The sequence below is a fragment of the Magnolia sinica genome, chromosome 17 (genome assembly GCF_029962835.1).
Source record: "Magnolia sinica isolate HGM2019 chromosome 17, MsV1, whole genome shotgun sequence".
In the NCBI taxonomy this organism is placed as follows: Eukaryota; Viridiplantae; Streptophyta; class Magnoliopsida; order Magnoliales; family Magnoliaceae; genus Magnolia; species Magnolia sinica.
This window is the reverse complement of record NC_080589.1, coordinates 51,294,883-51,317,530: the sequence shown is the minus strand read 5'-3', so window position 1 is coordinate 51,317,530 and position 22,648 is coordinate 51,294,883. Positions and strand designations below refer to the sequence as shown.

The 22,648-nt window shown below is 39.1% G+C and overlaps 1 protein-coding gene and 1 long non-coding RNA gene across 2 annotated transcripts; both read left to right on the top strand.

Annotated features, from left to right (window-relative positions):
* Positions 1-214: 214 nt before the first annotated feature.
* On the top strand, positions 215-2,233 carry LOC131231628 (uncharacterized). Its single transcript, XM_058227886.1, has 2 exons — positions 215-322; positions 1,936-2,233. Exons 1-2 carry the CDS (start codon positions 233-235, stop codon positions 2,176-2,178), a joined length of 333 nt encoding a protein of 110 aa, XP_058083869.1. The 5' UTR covers positions 215-232; the 3' UTR covers positions 2,179-2,233.
* An 18,211-nt stretch (positions 2,234-20,444) lies between these two features.
* On the top strand, positions 20,445-22,290 carry LOC131231264 (uncharacterized). The gene is made up of 3 exons (XR_009164265.1): positions 20,445-20,579; positions 21,753-21,833; positions 22,199-22,290. It is a non-coding gene; the product is annotated as an uncharacterized LOC131231264 (long non-coding RNA).
* The last annotated feature ends 358 nt before the right edge of the window (positions 22,291-22,648 follow it).

The following is a 22,648-nucleotide window of genomic DNA, read 5'->3' as shown; positions in this document are numbered from 1 at the left end:
ATGTGACCATCCTTCCATCTTGGACAGGGAAATAACGCAGGGCTTGTTCAGGTACTAGAATTATGTCCATGTTGTCCATATTCTTTTCTATCTTTCCATATTCATACTAAAGGCATATAGTAGATTCAATTTCCCTTTGAAAAAGCAGCTTCCCATATTTTACCACTTGAATATGGTTGTGCAAGGTGCCTGTTTGATTAGATGGTTGAGAGAGGTGGTAGCATGGACGGCCATGATCTCAGGCTATGCTAAGAATGGGGAATCTGGTGAGGCAATTAAGCTTTTTCACATGATGCCGGTTGATGTTGTGAAGCCAGATGAGGTGAGATATTTGGACGATGCTTTTGAATTGACGTGTATTTTTATTTTTATTTTTGCTTTTATTTATTTATTTTTTTGACCAATATATTGATATGGTATCATGTTATCTGATTGTTCAATACTTTGACATAACAAACGGCTTCCATAGTGTTTGATTTGTATTTAGTGAATCAAATTTTGGATGTAATGTGAATATATTCAAAGCGGAAGAAATTGCTTTTGGATGTGTATGTGAGGGTGCTCTGAACTTAATTCTTGTCCTGTTTTATACATGACTAGTTTTAATACATGTATATGCTTCAAATTGTGGATGTAATGTGAATATATTTGGATTTTGTTTTCAAATTATAGGATGAGGGTTTTAGTGTGCTGCTATTCTTTTGACATGGTGCCATGTTGTCACAGGAATTTCATTCTCGTGGGCGCCAAGTTGTCACAGGAAGTTCATCCTCATGGGCCCAAGTCACGAACTTGACTAAATTTATGGTAATATTGTACATTACAGAGATTTTGCACAAATAAATCAAATTCCATTTTAGAGCATTGTGGAATCATAGATAGAAGTTGGTCTTATCAACTTAACAATTATATAAATTATTAATTGATATTTTATCAATTGAAGTATGAGAGTATTCAACTTTTGAGTTAAAAAATAAATAAAAAATCAAAGATTTATTTGATCGCTATTGTACTTTTTCTCTTGATGTATCTACCTACGGACTGAAATTTCAACACTGATGTGTTGCTCATGATGGGAATTGGAAGAGTTTGCATGGACCCTGCATGAATTCTGGTTAGTCAATCTTTCACTTACACTGTCTTGCATGCACAGCCAAATTGAATCGTAAATGTTCCATTCACTTAAAAGAAATAGTTAAATTGTGATTGAGATTATTTCCTGACCTACCAGATTTTGTGTGTTTGTTTCATCGATCTGGCATTGCTGTTGATGTTCTATTCAGAAAAATGCAGCCAGTCAAATCTGTATTTAGGACCAAATGTGGTGAAGCTTAGGCTAATGTGATACTGACATGAAAAGAAGATTTAAGCATCCTAAATCCAGAAGCTAATGTATCGCTTTTTTACCCTATAAGTTTTTGTAAACTGTATGGAAAGTTAGGATAGATTTCTGTCCAAGCATTATGAAGCTTATCCCATTGAAAATTCCATGGCGGGAACCAGTTGCTTCCTCATAAAGTTTCATGATAGATAACAAATGTAATCTATGAGAAGGGATACGCCGTGCAAACTATTGGTTAGTGGCATCGATGGTCTGTTTATCATATGAAACATCCATCCCTGCAACATTTGGTTAGAGGCATCGATGGTCTATTAGTAGTGAAATCAAATTATCTCTAGTTAATGTGGAACTCCATCATGAAATTGTTTTTATTGATTTTGTCATGTTTTGTAAGTGCTAGCTTCCTTGAATCCTGTGTGAATCTTTTCAAGGGATTGAGAGGGCAGGAGGGATCATTGCCTTTTCCCCGGATAATTGCATGCTATGGGTTCCATGTCTTGTGTCTTCCACTTGTAGCATACCTGTTATGGTAATTGTTTCATTACAGCATGCCAATTTTCCAGGGCTTGATTTCATGCATTTTGTTATTTCAGCATGCATACAGTGATGGCTGGTTAGTAGAAGTGGTACTACACCATCTTGGCGCTGAAGATGGAAACATTGTGATAGCTAAAGATATCAGGTTTGGCTTTGCTTTGGCATCACTTTCTCCAATTTTTCTTTTGGTATTCAAGCACACTATCTGGTGCATCTGTATCCTTCTGCTTGCATTTGTTTCTTACAAAATTCATGGTTCTTTAAGGCTTTCAGACTTCCCTAGGAGGTTGCATCTATAATGGGTGAGCTGAGCTTGTTAAAAAGCTGAAATGTAAGTTTGATGTCACAATTCTGGTCTACCTCTTATTTTCTGCTCCTCTTTTCATTTTTCTTATGTACAAAGTTTTTGTAGCCCTACACTCCCTTACATCACCCACCTGTTAACGTGGTTTTAAATGATGTCCGATACAACTTGGTGTCGTCCAGTCTTATCGTTTTTTATTTGACCTGAAATGAGTCACCTGACTAATTGGGGACTGAAATTGGGACAGAAATGGATCTGTGGGATTGAAATGGACGAGATGGGGTGTAATCATTATTTGGTTCAGACCAGAAATTAAATAGGAATTTGAGTTAAATGGAAATTTGCATCTAGATAGTGCTCGCCTATAACATTGGACTTGCTCTTGTACAGGCATTGTGCCGAATGTTTATCATCAATGCTGGACCTGGTTTTAGGCTGCTGTGGAGGACAATGAAAATGAAGTCTTTTATTGATACAAAAACCACTTCAAACATTCATGTACTCTCAATGAGGCTTTTCTTCTATTTGTATTTAATTAATTAATGTTCCGTCTTCTAGAAATAGTGTGATAATTATTGATTTTGTCATATTTTGTTAGTGCTTTGGAAGAAAGAAGTATCCCATCAAAAGCTCCCGTCTCTTAGAAGTATGCAAATATATGTTAGATTTCATTAGGGAGTTGCAGGCTTTTGCAAGTCAATGGTTATATGTTGTTATATGAGGTATCATATAATGCTTTGGCAGGGAATTTTTATTTTCAGTGTGATCGAACTTTTTCGTGTGATGAATAGGATTCTTATTAAACTATCATGTGAATAGGATTTATTTTGTGAATAGAATTGTTGTTAAACAATTGTATTGAATTATTTTTTGAATGACTATCAGGTTTAAGATTCGAAAAAAATAATAATAATAATAATAATCGGATGATATTAATGTAAATTTACAGATATTTTAGCGACGGACCAAATCCGTCACAGATCAGACGACGGATTAAAGCGACGGAAAATCAACGACGGATTTAAGGTCCGTCGCTAATAATTTTTATGATGACGATTTATTCGAATTTTTGCGACGGATTTTTATTTTTTGCGACGAATCTTATTCGTCGCTATAATGCGACGGACCTTATCCGTCGCAGATTAGACGACGGATTTTACTCGTCAGGAAAACGACTCAATAAACAGGGACGGACGAAATTCGTCGTTTATTTGGTTTTACGACAGTTTTGGTCCATCGTAGATTCACAATTTTGGCGTAGTGATGTGTATAAAGTTCAAGGATCATGTGTCCATTGCTTATCAATTCTAAATATATAGTTTTAGCATAACTAATCAATTGCTCTAATGAATCTAAGACATACTAGCTTTTAGATAAAACTAATCACGTAATTTAACGAGATTCTAAAACATATGATAAAGTAAACTAATCAGTGGATCGGTCCTATGACCTATGATTAAAGATCTAATCACCTCTAAGATACCTATACAATAGTTAACCAATGATTAAGTAAGGTTATAAGGCATGCATTCAAGCAGCGAGTCGAATGATCAAGGGAAAGAAAATCATTACCTTTTAAGGGTCGTATGACCATTCTTGATTCACATCCTTATGTACACTCAGTAGCCCAAATCACGCGAACGATCTCCTAAGGTTATAGTTAAATATTTCCAAGGTTAGTGCATTGAAGTCGTGTGGGTTTGAGGGGTCCTATGAATATGGCCGTTTGGGCCTGCATTAGAGGGTCCAGGCTAACAAGCTATTTCTAAGTGTCAAATCTCAACCATTTTAAAGCTGATTTTCAGCTGTTTCCTGATTACAAATCCCAGCTGATTTCAAACTGATTTTTTAGCTATTTTTCAGGTTGAAAAATCGGCTGGTTTCAGGTCATAGTTTCAGCCATTTTCAACTGAAAAATCAGTTGTATTCTCTCAGCTGTTTCAAGCTGAAAAATCAGATGTATTTGTGCACAGTCGGATGTTGTTATCATGCTGCATCCTCAGCTTGAATCAGGGCCTGTTTGAGGCCTGATTCTAGCCAAACTCGAAGCCCAATACTGGCTGTTTTCAGCACATAACACGACCCAGATGGAGCTTGTTTTCCATATCCCACTCACGGCCTTTTAAGTGCCAGTTTTCAGTTGGAATCAGGATCCCTTTGCTGAGACTTCTACAGCCCAAAACGGGCCTGATGAAAGTCTGATTTCAGGTTGGACTTATGTCCCAGGTAGAGGCTTTGTTGGAGGACGTTTTCAGCCTCCAATCAGTCCCGGTGATGGCCTGAGTTTAGTCTTGCAAACGACCTGATAGAGGCTTCCTGTTGGGGCCAGTTTTGGCCCAAAGACGGCTTGGATTTGGCATGCCTTCAGGCCTGATTTCAGGCCCGGTTTCAGCATGATTCCAATCATGGTTTCAGTCCTGCTTGGAGGCCCAAATCGTTGCTGAACTTCCCACAGATATGCATGAAAGAAAATAGAGGGGGAGAGATTATCACCTGACTGCCTTGTAGCTCTTCTCTCTCTCTATCTCTCTCTCTCTCTCTCTCACTCTTTTCTCTCTTTCCCCTAGCTTCCTTTCCTCACTCTGGTGTGGAAACTGAGGGAGATTGTGTCCTATTTATAGGCAGGGAGGGGAGTGGCTGGCGGTTGGCAAAGGCCCTCCACATCCAACGGTTGAGATTGAAGGATGATCGTGCATGGGGCCCATCCGTGCTTGGGGATGCACAGCTGGTGCCTTGGGCTATCCAAAAGTGCATCCTTCTAGTCTGGTGGAGTCCATCTCGTGATTAGGCTTGGATGGGTCATCGGGGAAGATGACCCGACCATTAATGTTGGATTGCTGCCCATGGGGTTTTGGGGTGATTCGGTCCATTTGAGCGGACTAGATGGGGTCCATGATTGGTCTGGGGTCCACTTTATGGGCCACAACCACAAATTCCGGTTTATCTCATGAGAGGAGATAAGCCTCCTCATCTCGTACCACCCCACTAGGAGGGTTGGGATGGCTCCACGTGGCCCCATTGGACGGTTCCAGGTGTGCTAACCTCTCTTATCCATGAAGAGAAAACTTCTCTTTTTCACCTTTCTAGCTTGCCCGGCCATTTTTGGTTATGAGAGGACCTCTCTCAAGCTGGCAATGGGAAGGAAGTAATCCCCTGGATAAAACAACATTGGCTTGCCCATCAAGCCACCTGATATTCATTCCTCTAATGATCCTAGCCGTAGGTCAAGGTATGGACGGTCTCGACCCAACTTTTCCATCTCTTTACATGGGTCCAAGAGGCTATAGGCTTTTGGTTAGTGGGACCCTACGAGCAAAGTGGACGGCTTGGATTGTCTGGAAAGTGCCCAGGATGGCTCACTTTGGGGCTAAAAAATGGTCAGATTCAAATATTTTCAAATGGTGGGAGAAACCTAACCATTTTGCAATTTCTTTCGGTCAATGACCATTTGACCGCATGGGCGGGTCCGATGCACATCGTGCATGGTGGACTATGGTGCACATGCATCACGTATGGGGTCCACTGCGATGGTCATCTTAAATCCATTCCGTCCAAACCTTTTGGGGGCCCCATTTAGAGGTCCTGGCCTAGTTTGGGTCGATGGTGAGGCCCAGGTGGGCCATTCACAACTTTTAAGGCTTTATCCAGCCCATACATCACGATCGAATGGTTAGATGGGTCCGAGATTTTGTTTTGACGGTTGAACGAGGATTTAAGAGGTTTCAAGTGCCTGGTTGGCCACTAATTAATCCTCGCAGGTTGATAGTAAGTGTACAGTGCTAGTATAGGTGTTCTATGGTATCTTTAACTGAAGTGTTTAGTTAAACTAACCCTCTTGATTGAGGTAGGGTCCATTTTAGCTCCTAGACACCGTGATGGATGGCCTCAATGTTGCTTGGAAGTTCCATCCTGCACGTGTTAAATTCAAGTCGCCTAGTTAATCAGTCTCGGCTTCCATAAACGTGGGTTTAAGAGGTAACACCTATGTACTAGAGGTATGGGGTGTTATAATACATGTACTCATACTTTCCTTGACTTGACTAGAGTTGATTGGTTCCTTCACTCCTACCTTTAAAATCTAACATTCTTTCTGACTCATCTGACAGTGAGGGTGGTTAGGCAAGCTAGCCTCATGGATAAGGCATACGTGATGTTTGATGTCCCTCATGGCGGACAATCTATCGAGTAAATTTTTGGGCCAAAATTCTTTAAATTCGTTTAGAAAATGCCTTAAACTTGGAGGAATGTCTAAGGGTTTCGATTCCTCGCCATTTACCACTACGGTGTATACATCGCTGGCTTCCTTGGATTCCTCCACAAAATCTCGAATGGTAAAAAAGGAGTTCCCCTTCACTTTAGAAGCTTTGGGGTGTTTCTCTAGTGTCATAGGGGTAAGGATTATCTTTTGACCGCCTTAACAAAGGCGTAAACATTGTCTCGTCCTTAGTGGGTCACATCATGGTCTGACTGTCATAGTTGACCAAGTAACATATGACATGCTTGTATATCTACTACGACAAAAAGTATCCGATCTTTATAAGTTTTACCAATTGAAAATGAGATAGTGTATTGTTCAGTTACCTTGGTCTCGTTCACCCTTTTAATCAAGCCAATTGAGTAAGAGGAAAGAAGTTTTGTCATAGGTAGCTACAACTTATCTACCATCACTTTCAAGACAATGTTCTCACTACTACCACTGTCCATGATTAGATCACAGACCTTGCCACTGACGATGCACCATGTACAGAATATATTATGTCCCTGTGAATGTAATTCTTTTCCTGCAGTGTATATTAATTGCCTCACGACTAGAGATTCACCACGATCCTCGCCCATCCATTCTTCGCCATGTGCTCCTTCCTCAATGGCTTGTTCATTTTCATCAAAGCTAGGGTTTTCATCTACAACCTCACCTTTAATGCCCCCTTTATTAATGGTCAAGTGGGTTGCGAGTGTTAAGCCTAGATGGGCCACTCTCACTAGTTACAAAAGGTTGGGGATGTCCTGTTATTAGTTTTTTTCCTCGTGTCAGTTCTGAATCCTGAGTGAGACTCTTCATAAGGAGTGAGTCGAAGGGTAAGGCTGAATAGAAAATCTTGCAAGCTATGTTTCTGCCCTACCTGCCAACTGAACTAATTCATCCACAGTCCTACTTGGGTGTATCTGAACTCGGTCCTGAATAGCCGATCGTAACCCACTTATAAATCATGCTACCTTCTGTGATTCTGTTTCTGACAGATTATTTCATGTTACCAACCGCTGGAATTCTTCAGTGTAATCTGTAACGGTTCGATTCCCCTGCAGGCAATTTTAGTATTGTTGGAATAATACCTGCTCGTAATCACGAGGGAGGAATCGTGATTGAAGGGGGCATCTCATTTATGGCCATGATGAGATGGGTGCCTTGTTCTGTCGGGCACGTGAGAGTTGTAATTGCTCTCACCATGTAGAAGTACCAGATTTTAATTTGAAGGCTACCAACTTCACCTTTTTATGCTCTGTTACATCCATGTAATCGAAATATCATTCTACTTCGGTAAGCCAGTTGAGGAAATCTTCTATACATAACAATCTATTAAAACTAAGAAGTTCAGCCTTACCTCAATCTAAACGAACTCTAAAATTATGGTAATGACCACTCTAGTAGAAGTAGGAATAGGTCAAAGTGTCCTAGAGGGGGGTGAATAGGACTTTGTAAAATTTTATGACTATTTAAAATCCTATTACCATTATCTTGATATAATATAACAATTTATCAAGATATCTTCAACTTAACTCTAATGGCTTCCAAGCCAAATAGAGGATCCAATCACAAGAGTACTATTCAATATCTAAACGGTATATAAATTTAGTCTATGATGGATGCACTGAGTGACCGTGTGTGAGATGTGATACTTATTAGTTCTAAACAATCATGCATTATGTGATCATTCAAACATAATAAGAGATATGCAAATAACAATCTCAAACACAGTTGTTTTATAATGGTTCGGCTATATGCCTACTCCACTCCTGGAGGACACACTCAACCCTTGAGTGTACCGGATTTCACTAACAGAGGTTTCAAATCAGGTTTACCCCAAACCAGTACAACCTACACAAGGTTGACTCTAGGACCTACACAAGGTACCTAACATGTCTCCATGAGACACAAGTTTATACCCCACACAGGAGCAAGGGTCAACACATAGCACCCAGGTTTTATACCCTACAGAAGAGCAAATGATCTACATAAGGACCCTAGAGTTTATGCCCTACACAAGAGCAAATGTCAATACACAACATCTAAGTTTTATGCCCTACACAAGAGCAAGGGATCCACACAAGGAACCTAACTTTTATGCCACATAGGCCAATAACCTACACTAAGGACCTAAGTTTATGCCTTACACAAGAGCAATGGTTAACACACAACACCCATACATACTCTCCCATAAGAGGCCTCTTATGAGGACTTGAAAGGGGTGAGAAGCACTGTTGACCCAAACCTACAAAAGGAATGATCAAAAGGGTATTTGGACTCTAATGACTTACAGATAAGTAGGTGAGCCCAGTTAAGCACATTAAAGAAGATCTCTTCCTTGATGACAAAGATTCTTCAGCTCCCTTCATCCATAACACTTGATGATGTTCCAATAAAGGCGATGGGTTGGGTCAAGGTTATGTTGGAATCCTACTCTATTAAATGTTTTTCTATTTTAGAGAAAGAGTGATTCCAAGCATTCAAGCATTCAGGGTATCCTAGCTCAATGATTTGCTATTAAGGTAGTAGCTGGATGATCCTTGAATAGGGAGGTTCATTCTTCAATCCACTCTATTTAATATCAATGATGATGGTAGATTGAAGGATGAACTTTCATGAGAAAAAGGGCTTAGGAGAGATGATAGGCAATAACACTCTCAATGCATACTCTTTTTTTTCCACTATAGTAACCAAGAACAAGCTCTCCTTAAATAGATAAAAAGTTCCAACGGTAATAAAGGTGTCAGATTCTGACTGAGTTCAATATCATCGGGTGCTTCGATGTCATCGAACGTATACTTTCGATGTCATTAAAGCAAGGTTCGATGATACAAACTCCACTAAAGTATATACTTGAAACTTTTTGCATGAGGATCGATGCCATCGAGCGTGCATCGATGTCATCGAAGTTTGAATTCTGATTTTATCGACAATTTGTTTGATACATCGATTATTTTCACATGATTTTCAAAAGAGCTTGTTGGACAATCTTTGATCCATTTCAATGATATCGAGCATATATCGATTTCATCAATATTTGAATTATGATTATATCGATACATCATCAATTCCTCGGTCATTTCCACGGGATTTTCCTATTGAGCTCGCTGGACTAGTTTGGTTTGAATTCGATAACATCGAAGCTTTCTCAATATCATCAGAATTTGAGTTTTGATGACATCGAGGCTCGCTTCGAGTGATCGATAAATATGAGATTTGCCTTAGCAGCATGTTGGACACAAACTAGCTAAAATTCGATTATATCGAGCTTCTCGATGTTATCGAAAATTGAATTCCGATGATATCGAATCTTCCATTGATTTATCGAGAATTTTGTCCAAAGATCAAGTTGGTTGCTGGACACAAGAGGTCCTCAATTTGATGATATCGAGTACTTTTTGAGGACATCAATAACAGGTGTTTGATCACATCGATGTGATATCGATATATCGAGAAAGGTTGAAAACTTGGAAATTTTCCTGTTTTGCAAAATAAGTTTTTATACTAAAACACTTATGTTGTTCTACGCATTTTAAAGGTTTATATACCTGGGTGTTTTAGGACATGGGATGTGAGGTTTAGCTTACCTTTGATGAGTTCAGAGCACACATCCAGTTGAGGTAGACGCTTGATGATCTTCATATGGGGCCCACTTGTCTTACTGACTCAACTCTCATGCTAATTGACAAACCAGGGCACTTTCAAACTTCTCCATGGACTAGTCATCGGGAAAAGTCGTAATCGAGGTCCTCATCGCTAGAACTTGCATTATTTGGTATAACCCTACGATTCACCACTGGTAGTGCTGTATGGAAATCGGGGTTATGCCGTACAGCAACCATGGGCAGATGAGAATCACCTAGGGCTCAGGGCGGTATTAGCACATCCGCAAGATGGTCGAGAGTTGCCTACAGCCCTTGCATGGTCAAATGACGCGCCCGGTAGAAAGCTTCCATTATTTCTAAAAGATAATGAATCCCAGGATCACCGTCCATAGGATTTTGATCCATACCTTCGTTGTTTGCTATCGACTTGAGGAGAGTCCTCTCTCTAATATAAATTGATGCAGGGATGAACATGATGAGGTCGATCACCGTCTTGCTCAGGGGGGATAACTACTTCGAATCCATGAAGCTTCTCTGGACTCCTCATAGAGACTTCTCGAATCCATGAGGAAAAATAAAAACTAGAAATAATTCTAGAAAGTTGAAATAAATTTGTTGAATATTGATAGATGAATAAATGAGTCTACAACCCTTTAAATAGGCATACAAAGACTTGGAATCAGTTTAGGAATTAAATTATAACTAAAACTCCTAGAATTCGTAACTTACTATAAATAGTAAATTTACTATTTTATGGTAAGGGTCCTATATAGCTTAACCACGTTATTCTCCTAATTTTTCCAAGAACTTTTCATGTTGGACACAACTCCTAAAGCTCAATGGATGAAGAGTTATAATCAAACCAAAACTTACTAAAAATAGTAAAATCAGAAATAAACATGGAATTCGACCGTCGATATGATGGATCCCACAAATTTGGCGTGGACAACCCGGTAGTAGCTTGTCCTACCTTAAAATCATATATGGTTCGTCGAGTAGCTCATTCTGGTTTGCGAGATATGCCTGGTTTAAGGTTCTGACGGTCTTGATGACTTCTGCCTCCGATCGGGCCTTCTCTGATCTACCTTGGACTTGAAAGTGTCCACGACCCACTCTACATCAAACTCTCATCCACTTTAGAAGCTTTGGGGTGGTTCTTCATAAGAGCAAGGATTATCTTTCGACCGTCCTTGATGAAGATGTAAACATTGTCTCATCCTTGGTGTGTTGCATCACGATCCGATTGTCATGGTCAACCGAGTAACATATGACATGCTTTCATGTTGACCATGTCATAAAGTACTTGATCTTTATAATTTTTACCAATTGAAAATGAGATAATGCATTGCTCAATTACCTTGGTCTCGTTCGTCTTTTTTTATCCAAGTAATCGAGTAAGTGAAAGGATACTTTGTCGTGGGTAGATGCAACAAGTCCACCATCACATTTGAGACGATGTTCTCGCTACTACTAGTGTCTATGATTACATCACAGACCTTGTTATTAATGGTATACCGCGTATGAAATATATTATGTCGTTGCGGGTGCACCTCCTTCCTTAAAGTGTACAATAATAACCTCACGACCAAGGATCCCCCATGATCCTCTGCCAACCATTCTTCGCCACTCTAACTCTTTCCTTAGTGGCTTGTTCATCTTCATCAAATATAGGGCCTTCTTCTATTACCTCACCTTTAGTGCACTCTTTATTAATGGCCAAGTGGGCTGCGGGTCGTTGAGGGCAGGTGTTTGATAAGTGGCTGGTTGGCCATAATAGTAACAATTGTTCGTCCTTGGTCGACCATAAGCATTTGGAATTCTACTCAGACCCATTGTTGTGGGTGCTACACGTTGAGGCCTATATAGATCGCTCCCTATGTTACGATTTGCAGTTGTAGGAGGTTGAAGACGCCCTCCTACTGGTTCATTTCCTTTAGCTAGCACTAAATCTTGTGTGGGACCCGTAATAGGGTATTGAGTCAAAGCATATGGCCAAGTAGGGACTCTTGCAAGCTGTGTTTCCTCCCTACCAGCCAATTGAACCTCTTTATCCGTGGTCCTGACCGGATGCATCTGAACTCGATCCTGAATTGCCGGTCGTAAGTGTTGAGGATTAAATATTACATATTAGACCCCAGTTATTACTTGGTTTTACGCACATGATAATGTTTAACATCTTATTTTAATCATGTTTGTGTTACAAGGTGAATTTAAGAGCTTAGACTGAAAAAGGATGTTAAAAGCATGGATTTAACGCTAAAAAAATCACCAAGGCAAGGGACGAATCCTAGGAGACCGAGATCGAAGAAATTACATGCCAAAGATCCTAGAAAATCAAGTGATTGAAGTTAAAGGGGTTTGAAAGTCATCCTGAATGTAAGATCACAGGGTTTCCACCATCCGTTTGGCTCAAAACTTTATATGTAGCCTAAGGACCCTAAATAAACCATGTCAAAATTCATCCATCGGATACTTGTGAAAGTGGCCGAACGGATAGATCAGCCCATAATTCACTGATCTAGGGCTTACCTGATATCTGGATATGCTTCAATATTGGTATCAACCCCTTAAATTGGATGAGAGGAAGGATGGACGGAGAGGATTTCTCATAAACATCACAATGGACCCGACATGCAACGTGCGTGTGCACAGCGTGTGCACTCTCGCACCGCACCGGACCGCTGAGACCGGTCAAGGGTTGTTGACCTGACCCGGTTTCCGCGTACGCACAGTGTCCGCAAGGTGCGGACACTGAGATGATCAGTGGGCCATATCCATAACTCTAATGGACGATCTGGACTGTCCATTCAATCCAGGACATGGTTTTGACCGTCCACATGACCTCCTTTTGGTCTCATGCACATGTACACATGCAAATCTCCGTCAAACGCAGGATGAACGATGGGATGATTTGATATAGTGGGCCACACCAAAACTCGACCAAAACCACCTCTTTCGGACCAAAATTTTGCCACGAATCCAATGAACGGGATGAATTTCTCTGATGACATCTATCATGGGCCCCACTGATGCCGCAAAATTAGATTTTCGCAAGCTTTACACATGGATGTGCGTCCGGATGCCGTTGCATACTGTGGGCCATTACGCGTCCATGGCAGTGATCGGACCTACGATCTGAACTATCCAAAAGCTCCAAAAGGTAGGACCGACCCCATCCATGAAGTCTAAACAGAAGGTGAGGACGGTTAGCCGTCAAAACTCACTCCAAACGCAAGGCTTTTTAGGTGTCGCGCCTTCGCACACTGCTGCATAACTTGCTGGCTGCGTAAACTCCATCGACCGACTCCCACTCCTATAAAAGGAGAAGAAAAGAGAGAGAGAGAGAGCATCATCCAAGGACTAGTGTAGCCGTGGAGGCAATCCTTGGATGTGGAGACCGTGGAAGGAGAGAGAGAGAGAGAGAGAGAGAGAGACCACGGCCGTCGGCTGGGAGTTTTCTTTCCTTCTTGTTTATCTTTTTCTTTCCTTTAATGCTTTTTAAGAGGTCTTAGTTAATCATGTCTCATGGCTAGCTAAACCTCTTAGCTAGGGCTAAGAGGTTAAGCTTGTAGTGTGATTAGGATGGTTGCTTTGCTTTGATTCATGTTTATTGAACTCTCTTGGATTCTAGTTTGATTATGAACGAATATTTTTTATTTTTAATGGTTTGTTGTGACTTAAATTACAATAGATCTGCGATAGCTTGAGATATCTTTTTTTTTATGTATTGAGATTGTGAAATTAGGCAATCCCATTATTCACCATCGTCTCATAGGCATGGTTGGGTGATGGAATCCTCCTAATCTTCTCAATTCTCTTATGATTAGTTGTTGGTTTGGTAAATTGCTGTTGTTTGCCTTATCTCCTGGGCATGGTTTGGTGACAGAATCACTTCCAAATCTTCACTACTCTTCTCTATTGATGATTAGATCGATGAGAAGTTCAGAGATCTGACAAATCTCTTCTTACCAGTTGAATAGGATAGGACTCTGATTCCAGTTGTGTCCTTGAATCATTGCAAGGTAGCTTCCCAATTACTACAAGTGCATCCTTAGCACCCTAGTTCCCACCTTTATTTTTATTAGTTTTTAATTAATCTATTCACAATTACTCTCTCAAAATATTTAGAATTAGGTTTCATCTTCTTCTAGTTCTAGTTCTAGTTACTTTTAGAATACGTACAAGGTTCAGTCCCTGTGGATTCGACCTTGGTCTTATCGAGATTATTACTACATCGCGACCCTACACTTGGGGTTGTGAATAGTAAGCGGCCTATGAACTGTGCTACCTTCTACAATTCGGTCTTCGACAAATCATTCTGTATTGCCAACTGTTGGAATTCTTCGGTATAATTTATGATAGTTCAATTCCCTTGCCGGTAATTTTGGTATTACTGGAACAATACCTGCTTCTAATCACTAGAAGGATCGTGTTCGAAGAAAGCGTATCATTTGCGGCCATGATCGGATGGGCGTCTTGTTCTATTAGGCACATAAATGTTGTAATTGCTCCTACCATGCAGATGCACTGAATTTTAATTTGAACGCTACCAATTTCACTTTCTTATGTTCTGGTATGTCCATGTAATCAAAATACCGTTCAACTTCGGCTAACCAATTGAGAAAGTCTTCTATACATAATAAGTCATTAAAACTTGGGAGTTTGGCATTACCTCAATATTCTCTTTCAGCATGATTTAATTTATCATCTCCATGGACTAATCGTCGAGCAACGACATCACCTATGTCCTCGTTGTTGGAACTCACCTCATCTGGGTTGCCCTTTGATTCACCTTCGGAAGTGCTCTATGAAAATTGGGGTTATGCCATACAGCGATCACGGGCGACTGATTATCGCCTTTGGCTTACGGTGGAATTAGCGCTTCTGCAATACGGTCGAGCGTTGTCTGCAACCCTTGCATGGTCAACCGACTCTCTCGATGGAAAGCTTCCATTATTCTCAATAGATAACGAATCCATGTATCATTATCCACAGGATTTTGGCCTATATTTGGTCGTTAGTTGCTATCAGTCCGAGGAGAGTCCTCGCTTTGATACCAATTGACATAGAGAAGGACGTGATGAGGTCGATCACCATCTTCCTCAGGGATAACTACTCTGAATCCATAGAGATCTCTGGATTCCTCAAAGAGTTTCCTCGAATCTATGAGGGATAAAATAGAAATAAGTTCTAATAAATTCGAAAAAAAATTGATTAATGATAAAATAAATAAATAACAATCCTTTAAATAATGAGTTCAAACCTAGGACGGAGTTTTAATTTGGACTCAAACTCCCTAAAAACATGACTTACTATAAATAGTAAACTTACTATTTATAGACGATCATCATTCCTACTAGATTTCATGTTTTTCAGCCCAAAATGGTAAGTGTCCAATTTGACCTAACCACATTATTCTCCTAATTTTTCTAAGCCCTTTTCATGTTGGGCACGACTCCTAAAACTCAAAGGATCAAAAGTTATGATCAAACTAAAACTTACTATTTATAGTAAAAATGAAAATAAAATGGACTTTTGACCCCCGAAATCATATATAATACGTTAAAAAACTTATTCCAATATGCGAGATACTACTGTTTTAAGTTTTGACGATCTGGATCATTTTCACCTCCAATCGCCCTTCTTTGTCCATCTTTGCAATGAAAGTGTCCTCGACCTGCTCTACATCAACATCACTATAGTGGACTAGAATTTACAGGTAATTGTACATCAATGCTTTCGGTATTGTCACCATCATCATCTAAGACAGTAGCAAGTAGGAAGCAATGCCTACTAAATGTATTAGATACAAATGTTGGATACATTTTGAAATTTTTTATTATTGGAAATAATGGGTTACAAGTGACAATGACTAGAAGGACCAAAGAGTGAACGGTTTGGATCTTGTTAACGACCTTCAGGTGGGACCAAAAACTGTGTGGCTTGTACAGCCTCCCCATACCCCAGTGTATTAGACTAAAAAAATGAAAATTTTTGTTTGGCTCTAGTCCTCACTCTCCTCGATTCTCCTCCCAAGTTCAGATATCGTTTTACCATTGTAGAGAGGGAGGTAAAGAAAGAAGATTGTAGGCGTTGGGCACTTCTCGTGCGTTAGGTCAGGTAGGTAAGGATCGAAATCTCTATTAGCCCGTTGATTTGACGTGTAGCATCATTATAAACATTTGGTATCAGAGCAAGGTATCTGCTTGTGCGTCGGTGATATTTTCCGCCATTAAAACCCTTGAAGGTTTCTACCAACAACCATGGCTGTCGCCGCCAATAGTTAGAGAACATAACCCCTCCCCCCCTCCCCGCACGTACGCGAAGAGGAGGGCCCCACCATCGATCTAGATCAATGACGATGTCTAAGGAAGACCTCCTAATTAGAGGACTGTGTTTTGGTTCGTTAGAGTAGACCCGATCGTCATGTGAATCCCACCATGGATTCTTATGATCGTGACCCACTATTCTAAATAATCTAGTACTTTAGATTTTATTTATTATTGTTATTAGGAATATCATGGATGGTTTAAATTGCTTTGATTAGTTGTTATTTTTTGTTACTTCGTCTCCAAGTAATAGGGTGCGTACATGGTATGAGTTTTGGGGTATACGATTTTATTATAAGTAGACACCGCTTGTACTCTTTTTTCTCATTGAAGATTAAATAAAAATTTTGTGTTTTCATGCTCCTCTCTGAGTTGCGAAGCCTAATTGTGTGCGAAACCCTCACTTTTTCGAATGGCTAATTACCGTGGTGGGAAGCCACATCCATCCCAAATCGCCCTCATCTCATACCATCCATATTCCTTATCTCCTACAGTCACTCCTTCATCAAATTCACCCACGTTTGCAACTAATCTTTCCCCTACAGCAGATTTTTAGAATCATGCCCTGTAGGAGGGCTGAAACTTCGGCGGAGTACCGTGCACAAACCAGACATCCGATCGGAGTAAAACTTGGCATGAAGGTGGACCTCCCCTAGCCAACCAGCACCTAGCTGACTGATTTCAGATTCGTAAGCCTCACACACGTGCGGGCAGGATCTTATGCACGTGCATCAGGCCCGGGCCGCTATCCACACATGTGAATCATCTTGGGTTTGTTTCTCTTTTCTATTTCACTCATTTCTGACCTTATTTCCCAAACCCTAACCCTAGATAATCCTAAATCCCAAGTCCTATTTTACTTTTCCAAACCCTAGGTTTTTTCAATTTGAAACATGTGAATTCCTTTGATTGGAAAGTAATCATTTGCATGTGTGGATGAATTTACTCTCCTTTGAGCATTGTTTAGTCTATAATTTTTAATTGATCCAGCCCTAATATGTGTAGGCTTGTACTCTTATAGATTCCCTTTATTGAATGCTTGGTTTTTATGTGGGATGTGAATTTTTTTGTGATTGTTTTAAAATTATTATGATCTAAAGCTTGAAATCTTGTATATCATATTTAATTTTCATATCCTACATCACATTGCCACCCTTGGAAATGACCAAAATGTAACCATCTCTTCACTATTCATAACTGAAGTAACCCTCTGTATGCCGTGGTGTTTCTTTCATGTTAAAGTAGTATAATCGCATTTCAAGACAGCTAAATATAACAAAATATGCCTCCTTTATTGTTTCAATTAAGAAACTCTAAATGATGTGAGCTCTATATTGCAGATAAAGTTGAACTTTGTGATGATGTTTAAGTAAACTATCTTTCTGCATAGAAAACTTTCTCCTGCATGCCTTGAAGAAAGCACGCAATATCCCTTACTAGACTGCCTTATGATAACTCAATAGTTTGAATAGAACAAAGACAATAACATGTTTTGCCTTTTCACTCTCATATTTGATCCACCTGGATTTTGGGCTAACACTCTAATATAAGATGGCGAAGTGGTGGACGGTTTGGATTTGCAACAAGCATCAAGAAAGTGTGCTCCACCGAAATTCAATGGAAAGTGACAAACATTGTCGCCTTGTGTCACATCTCACGAGTCCTCGTGAGTCTGACTACAAGTGGTTTCTATAATCATGGGGCCACCATGATATTTAAGAGAAATCTATGCCGTTTACATGTTTGGCCATGTTATTTTTACTTAGCCGCCTAAAGATGAGCGAGATCAAGTACTCAAGTGAGTCACAAAGCCAAAAAGAGTGGATTGTTAAAGGCCATTGTCCAACATTTTGCTGTTGTGAGACCCACCCGTACATTGGATCAACCTCAATCTTGGGCCCACACCCTAAAATTAAATGGCCAAACAAATAGGGGGTCGAATTTATCACAAGAATCACAAAAGTGGGTCCTGCCAAGATTTGATAACAACTGATGTCTTTTTTCTTTTTTTTCTTTTTTGACGAAAACAGACTTTAAAGCCAATGGCCCACATTCAACACAGGCCCACCATGCAACCCACCATGTGAATGGTTTATGTCACAAGCACAACATGCAGTCTGTAGGTAGCATTTTAAACAACTGATGTCTTGTACTCACGTATCTGACCCCACGTCAGATTTCAATGGGAGATGGTCATGGTGATCATGGAGACCAACATTTTGTTTAAGTAAAATCCAAGCCGTCCACCATTTCCCTCATATGATTTTACAGCTTGGGCCTAAAAATGATCCGAATCAAAAGCTCAAGTGGGCCACACGGCATGTAAAAGTGCATATTGAACGCAAACCTTTCAAATTGTCAAGTGCATAGAAATTTTAGATTATGGACAAAATCAAGTGGTTACATTCAACCCATCGTGAATTACCTTCTCAACAGTTGGAAATACTATTTTAACAATTTGGATGGGCTAAATGCAAATTTTATTATTTTTTTTTTTTAAAGACCATATATTGATTGTTTCAATGGTGGTAAGCTAGTGACCACTTTTTTTCTATTGTGGGACTCACTTGTGTATTCACTATTCTTGGATTTTTGACTTACGCCCTAAAATAAGAGGGTGAAATGGTGGAAGATTTGGATATCCGACAAGCATCACAAAAGTGGGCCCCACTAAAATTTAATAGGTCATGATTACCACTTACACCACGCCTTAGGTGTAATATTTCATTGGACTTAAATTGCACAATGTAAAACACAACACCTTAGTTATGAACGTGTTTGTATGATGGAAGATGGTTGCCGTGATTAAGGGTCCCACCATGTTCTTTGCAAGAAATCCGAGCCACCCACCGTTTTCATCATATGATTTTAGGGCTTGGGCTCTGAAATGATTTAGATGCAAAGCTCGGGTGGACAAAATGACAAATAAAAGTATATATTGAACATATGTCATGGGACTAAAGAAATTTTAGATCAGGTATAAAAATTCGGTGGTTACATTCAGCCCACTGGGAATGAGTTTCTGAACAGTTGGAAATATCATTTCAACAGTTTGGATGGCTTATAAAAATGAACCATTAATAAATTCAACGGTAATAAACTACCAACCTACCTTTTCCTGTCATAGGACCTAATTGTGCATCAGAACTGCTTGATTTTGGGCCATGGCCTAAAATAAGATGCGAAAATAGTGAACTTTTTCCTATCGTGTGACTTACCTCTGCTTTGGATTTGAGACAAGCATCATTGTCGGTCCACAGCATAGTTCTATATACGTAGGTTATAATCATTGAGTTTGTTTGAAAACAGGGATAAACGTTTTTTTTTTTTTTTTTTTATAAGATAATGACGGGTTGTTTAGCCATCCTTTAGTTAAATTAAAACAAGACGGCTTTAGGACCATCTTTCGAAAAAGTACGTGGATTTTAGGAAAAAGTTTAAAAGTCGAGTCCGGATCCTCTGTTACCAGGTAAACAGGGATTCCCTGTTACCCTAATCCTCATTGGTCCACGTCACCACTCACTTAAAAAATAAAAAAATAAAAGAAAGCTCCGGACGCCAAATCATTATAAAAAAAAACAAAGGAAAAAAAAAAAAATACCAGAAAAACAAAACGGGAAGGGTAAAGAAAAAGAAGAGAAGGCAGAGAGTCTCATCTCCTCCCTCTCTTCTATTGGGTCGTTTTCCTTCCTTACAGAAGATTTACGAGGTTAGTATTTGAATTTTCATATATTTTAGATTTTCCTTTAAATTTAGACTCCACATTCTTTAAAAAGATTCACTGCTTTGATTCTTCTGTCATTTCACCGCCTCTCGGCAAAATCAATACAGTTACCCTGTAGTTTTTTCCAACCAACTATGGATGGAGTATCAACAAAATTTTAACAGGGAGATAATCTTAACTGTCTGATTTTTTTCCATTTTCTATCGGACCACTCACTTATTTATTCTCAATCATCCATTTGGTAGACTTTGATTGGACGGTTAGGACTGCCTTAATCAGTGTAGTTTTAGAGATATGGTTCATTTAAAAAGGAACCAACAATTTGAATGGTCTGGATTACAGTACCGGTACCAAGGGGCAGACTCCTATGATAGTTTAACCAGAAGGATTCCAAGGAGCTTTTTTTTTTTTTTTTTTCTCTCGATAGCAGGCACATTTTTAAAAGAAAGCTCAGGGTCTTTGTCTTCTCTCTCCGAAAGGTTCTCTGATGGGCAGGTGAATTTGAATTTCCTTGGAGTTTTATTCTCTCGGTCATTTTGGGGTAGGCGATTTTGATTTGTGCAAAATGTGGTTATTGAAAGTGTCTTTCATGCAAGCAATGGATAATCTAGTGGTAATTATTTGCATCGATTTGGAGGTGGTTTGGCAGCTTGGATTTTGGCAATTTTGGTGCTTTTGAAAAAAACAAATACTCGCATGCTTCCCCTTTTGCAAGAATAATGGAGGGTGGTTATGCTCCGCGGCTTCTACAAGTAAAGTTGTTTTCTTGTATTTCTTTGTACTTCAACATTTAGCATATAGATTGTGGAACCACAATATGTTTACTTAGCAGCAACCATGTCCGAACAAATGTATTATTATTATCATATCTATTATTATTATTATCATTATTATTTGTTTCTCTATTGCTTTCTCATAATTCAATGCTTCAGTTTCAGCATATCCTATAATGTCAAATGTTAAAATGTCTCTTCATCCACATTAACTTTCTCTTCTTTAATAATCCTACAGCACATTCATGTAATTTTTATATGTACATTGTAATTGTGGGTGTTATATCCGTATCCATGGCCATGATATGTTATTAGTGTTATATCAAGCAACCTTGGGGGCTATGAAGGTTCTGCTTGTTGTATGTGTAAATGTGGAAAAGGATGAATTTTGTGTTGTACATTTGACTTAATTACAAATTTAAATTCATGTTTTCAGCTAGAAAAAGGTGTAGATGGGCTATTTGATAGTTTTGCTAGATTGGATTCACATGTCTCTAGTGTGGGACTGACGATTCAGAAAAACTGAATTCTTCTACTTGTGGCAAGCAGAGGATCCAGATTCATGTTAACCCTTCTGTCTTTTGCTGTTCTATTTTTGAGACAAAGATTACCAGATTTTGTTCTGAGACACTATTTTTGTCATCTAAAAACATAATTTCTTATCATTGATTTATGTTCTCTTATTTATTAATTTTCAGGCAACAAGTTTTAGAAATTCCAATCTTAGTTCTATAAAATGGTTGTACATCTCGTTTGAATGATCAATAAAGTTACAAGTGGCGTGCTTCCACTTTTCTAGGAAAAAAGTATTGTATTTTTTGTGAGCATGATGTCTTTTTTTTTTTTGTTTTTTGGTTAACTCCTGCTGATAATATTGTATTTACTATTTGCATAGGAAAAGGGCTCAGATGAAATTGTCTTCAAGGTGATGGGAAGAGCTATAAATAAAATTGTTATGATCGTGGAGCTGATTAAGGTGGAGTATCTTATATCAATATTCTATGTTTCCTTTTTTTTTTTTTTTTTTTCGTCGGGTGGGGGTGGTTAGTAGTTCAGTTCCAAGTAGTAAAGATGGGAAGGACCACCTGCATTCATTTACAACTCATGTTGCTGGCTGCATTCTCATTCCTTTTATGCAGAGAAGGATTGCTGGTCTTCATCAGAATACATCAGTTGGATCAACTGACATAACTGACAAAACTGTTTCCTATCACTTCTTATGTTGTCAGTCTCCCTATATATTGTTACACATAAAATTTGTTATTGGTAGAGTCTCATGTCTTATCTAATGGCATAATACACATTAATTATTAGCCATTTGCATTGATTACTTAGTGCCAGGTGTCATAGAGTTCGTGATAGCAGAACTGCTTTACTTGCAATGGATGGGATCCAAACCAGCCAATTTATCTTTACATCAATTCAACTGGAATGACTCATCCGTTTCCAACTTGGTTTAGTCTTAGACTCAGCTAGACAAGGTTATAGGTGCTTCAAATTTAAGTTTTCGAATCTCTACTGTTCCAATTTTCAGAGCAACAGTTGAATTTGTTCAATGCAAACCTGAATCTTAATTTTTTTCTAGATTTTGTTAATATTTGTAGACTTACCAGTCTTTCTTTTTTTTTTGGTTCAATGCAAACCTGTGTTTTAAAGAAATTGATGTTTTTTTTTTTTTCTGGTCTGGCATGTTAGGTCCCCGGATGCATCAGGCTTTTTGAATGCACAATCTATATACTTGTGAATGGGAAGTAAACATTTTGTCTCATTGTAAAGACAATTTCTCTGATA

Coding starts and splice junctions, on each gene's coding strand:
- LOC131231628 (XM_058227886.1), top strand. CDS start 233: ATGATCTCAGGCTATGCTAAGAATGGGGAATCTGGTGAGGCAATTAAG. Junction 323..1,935: donor ATGTTGTGAAGCCAGATGAG/GTGAGATATTTG, acceptor TTGTTATTTCAG/CATGCATACAGTGATGGCTG.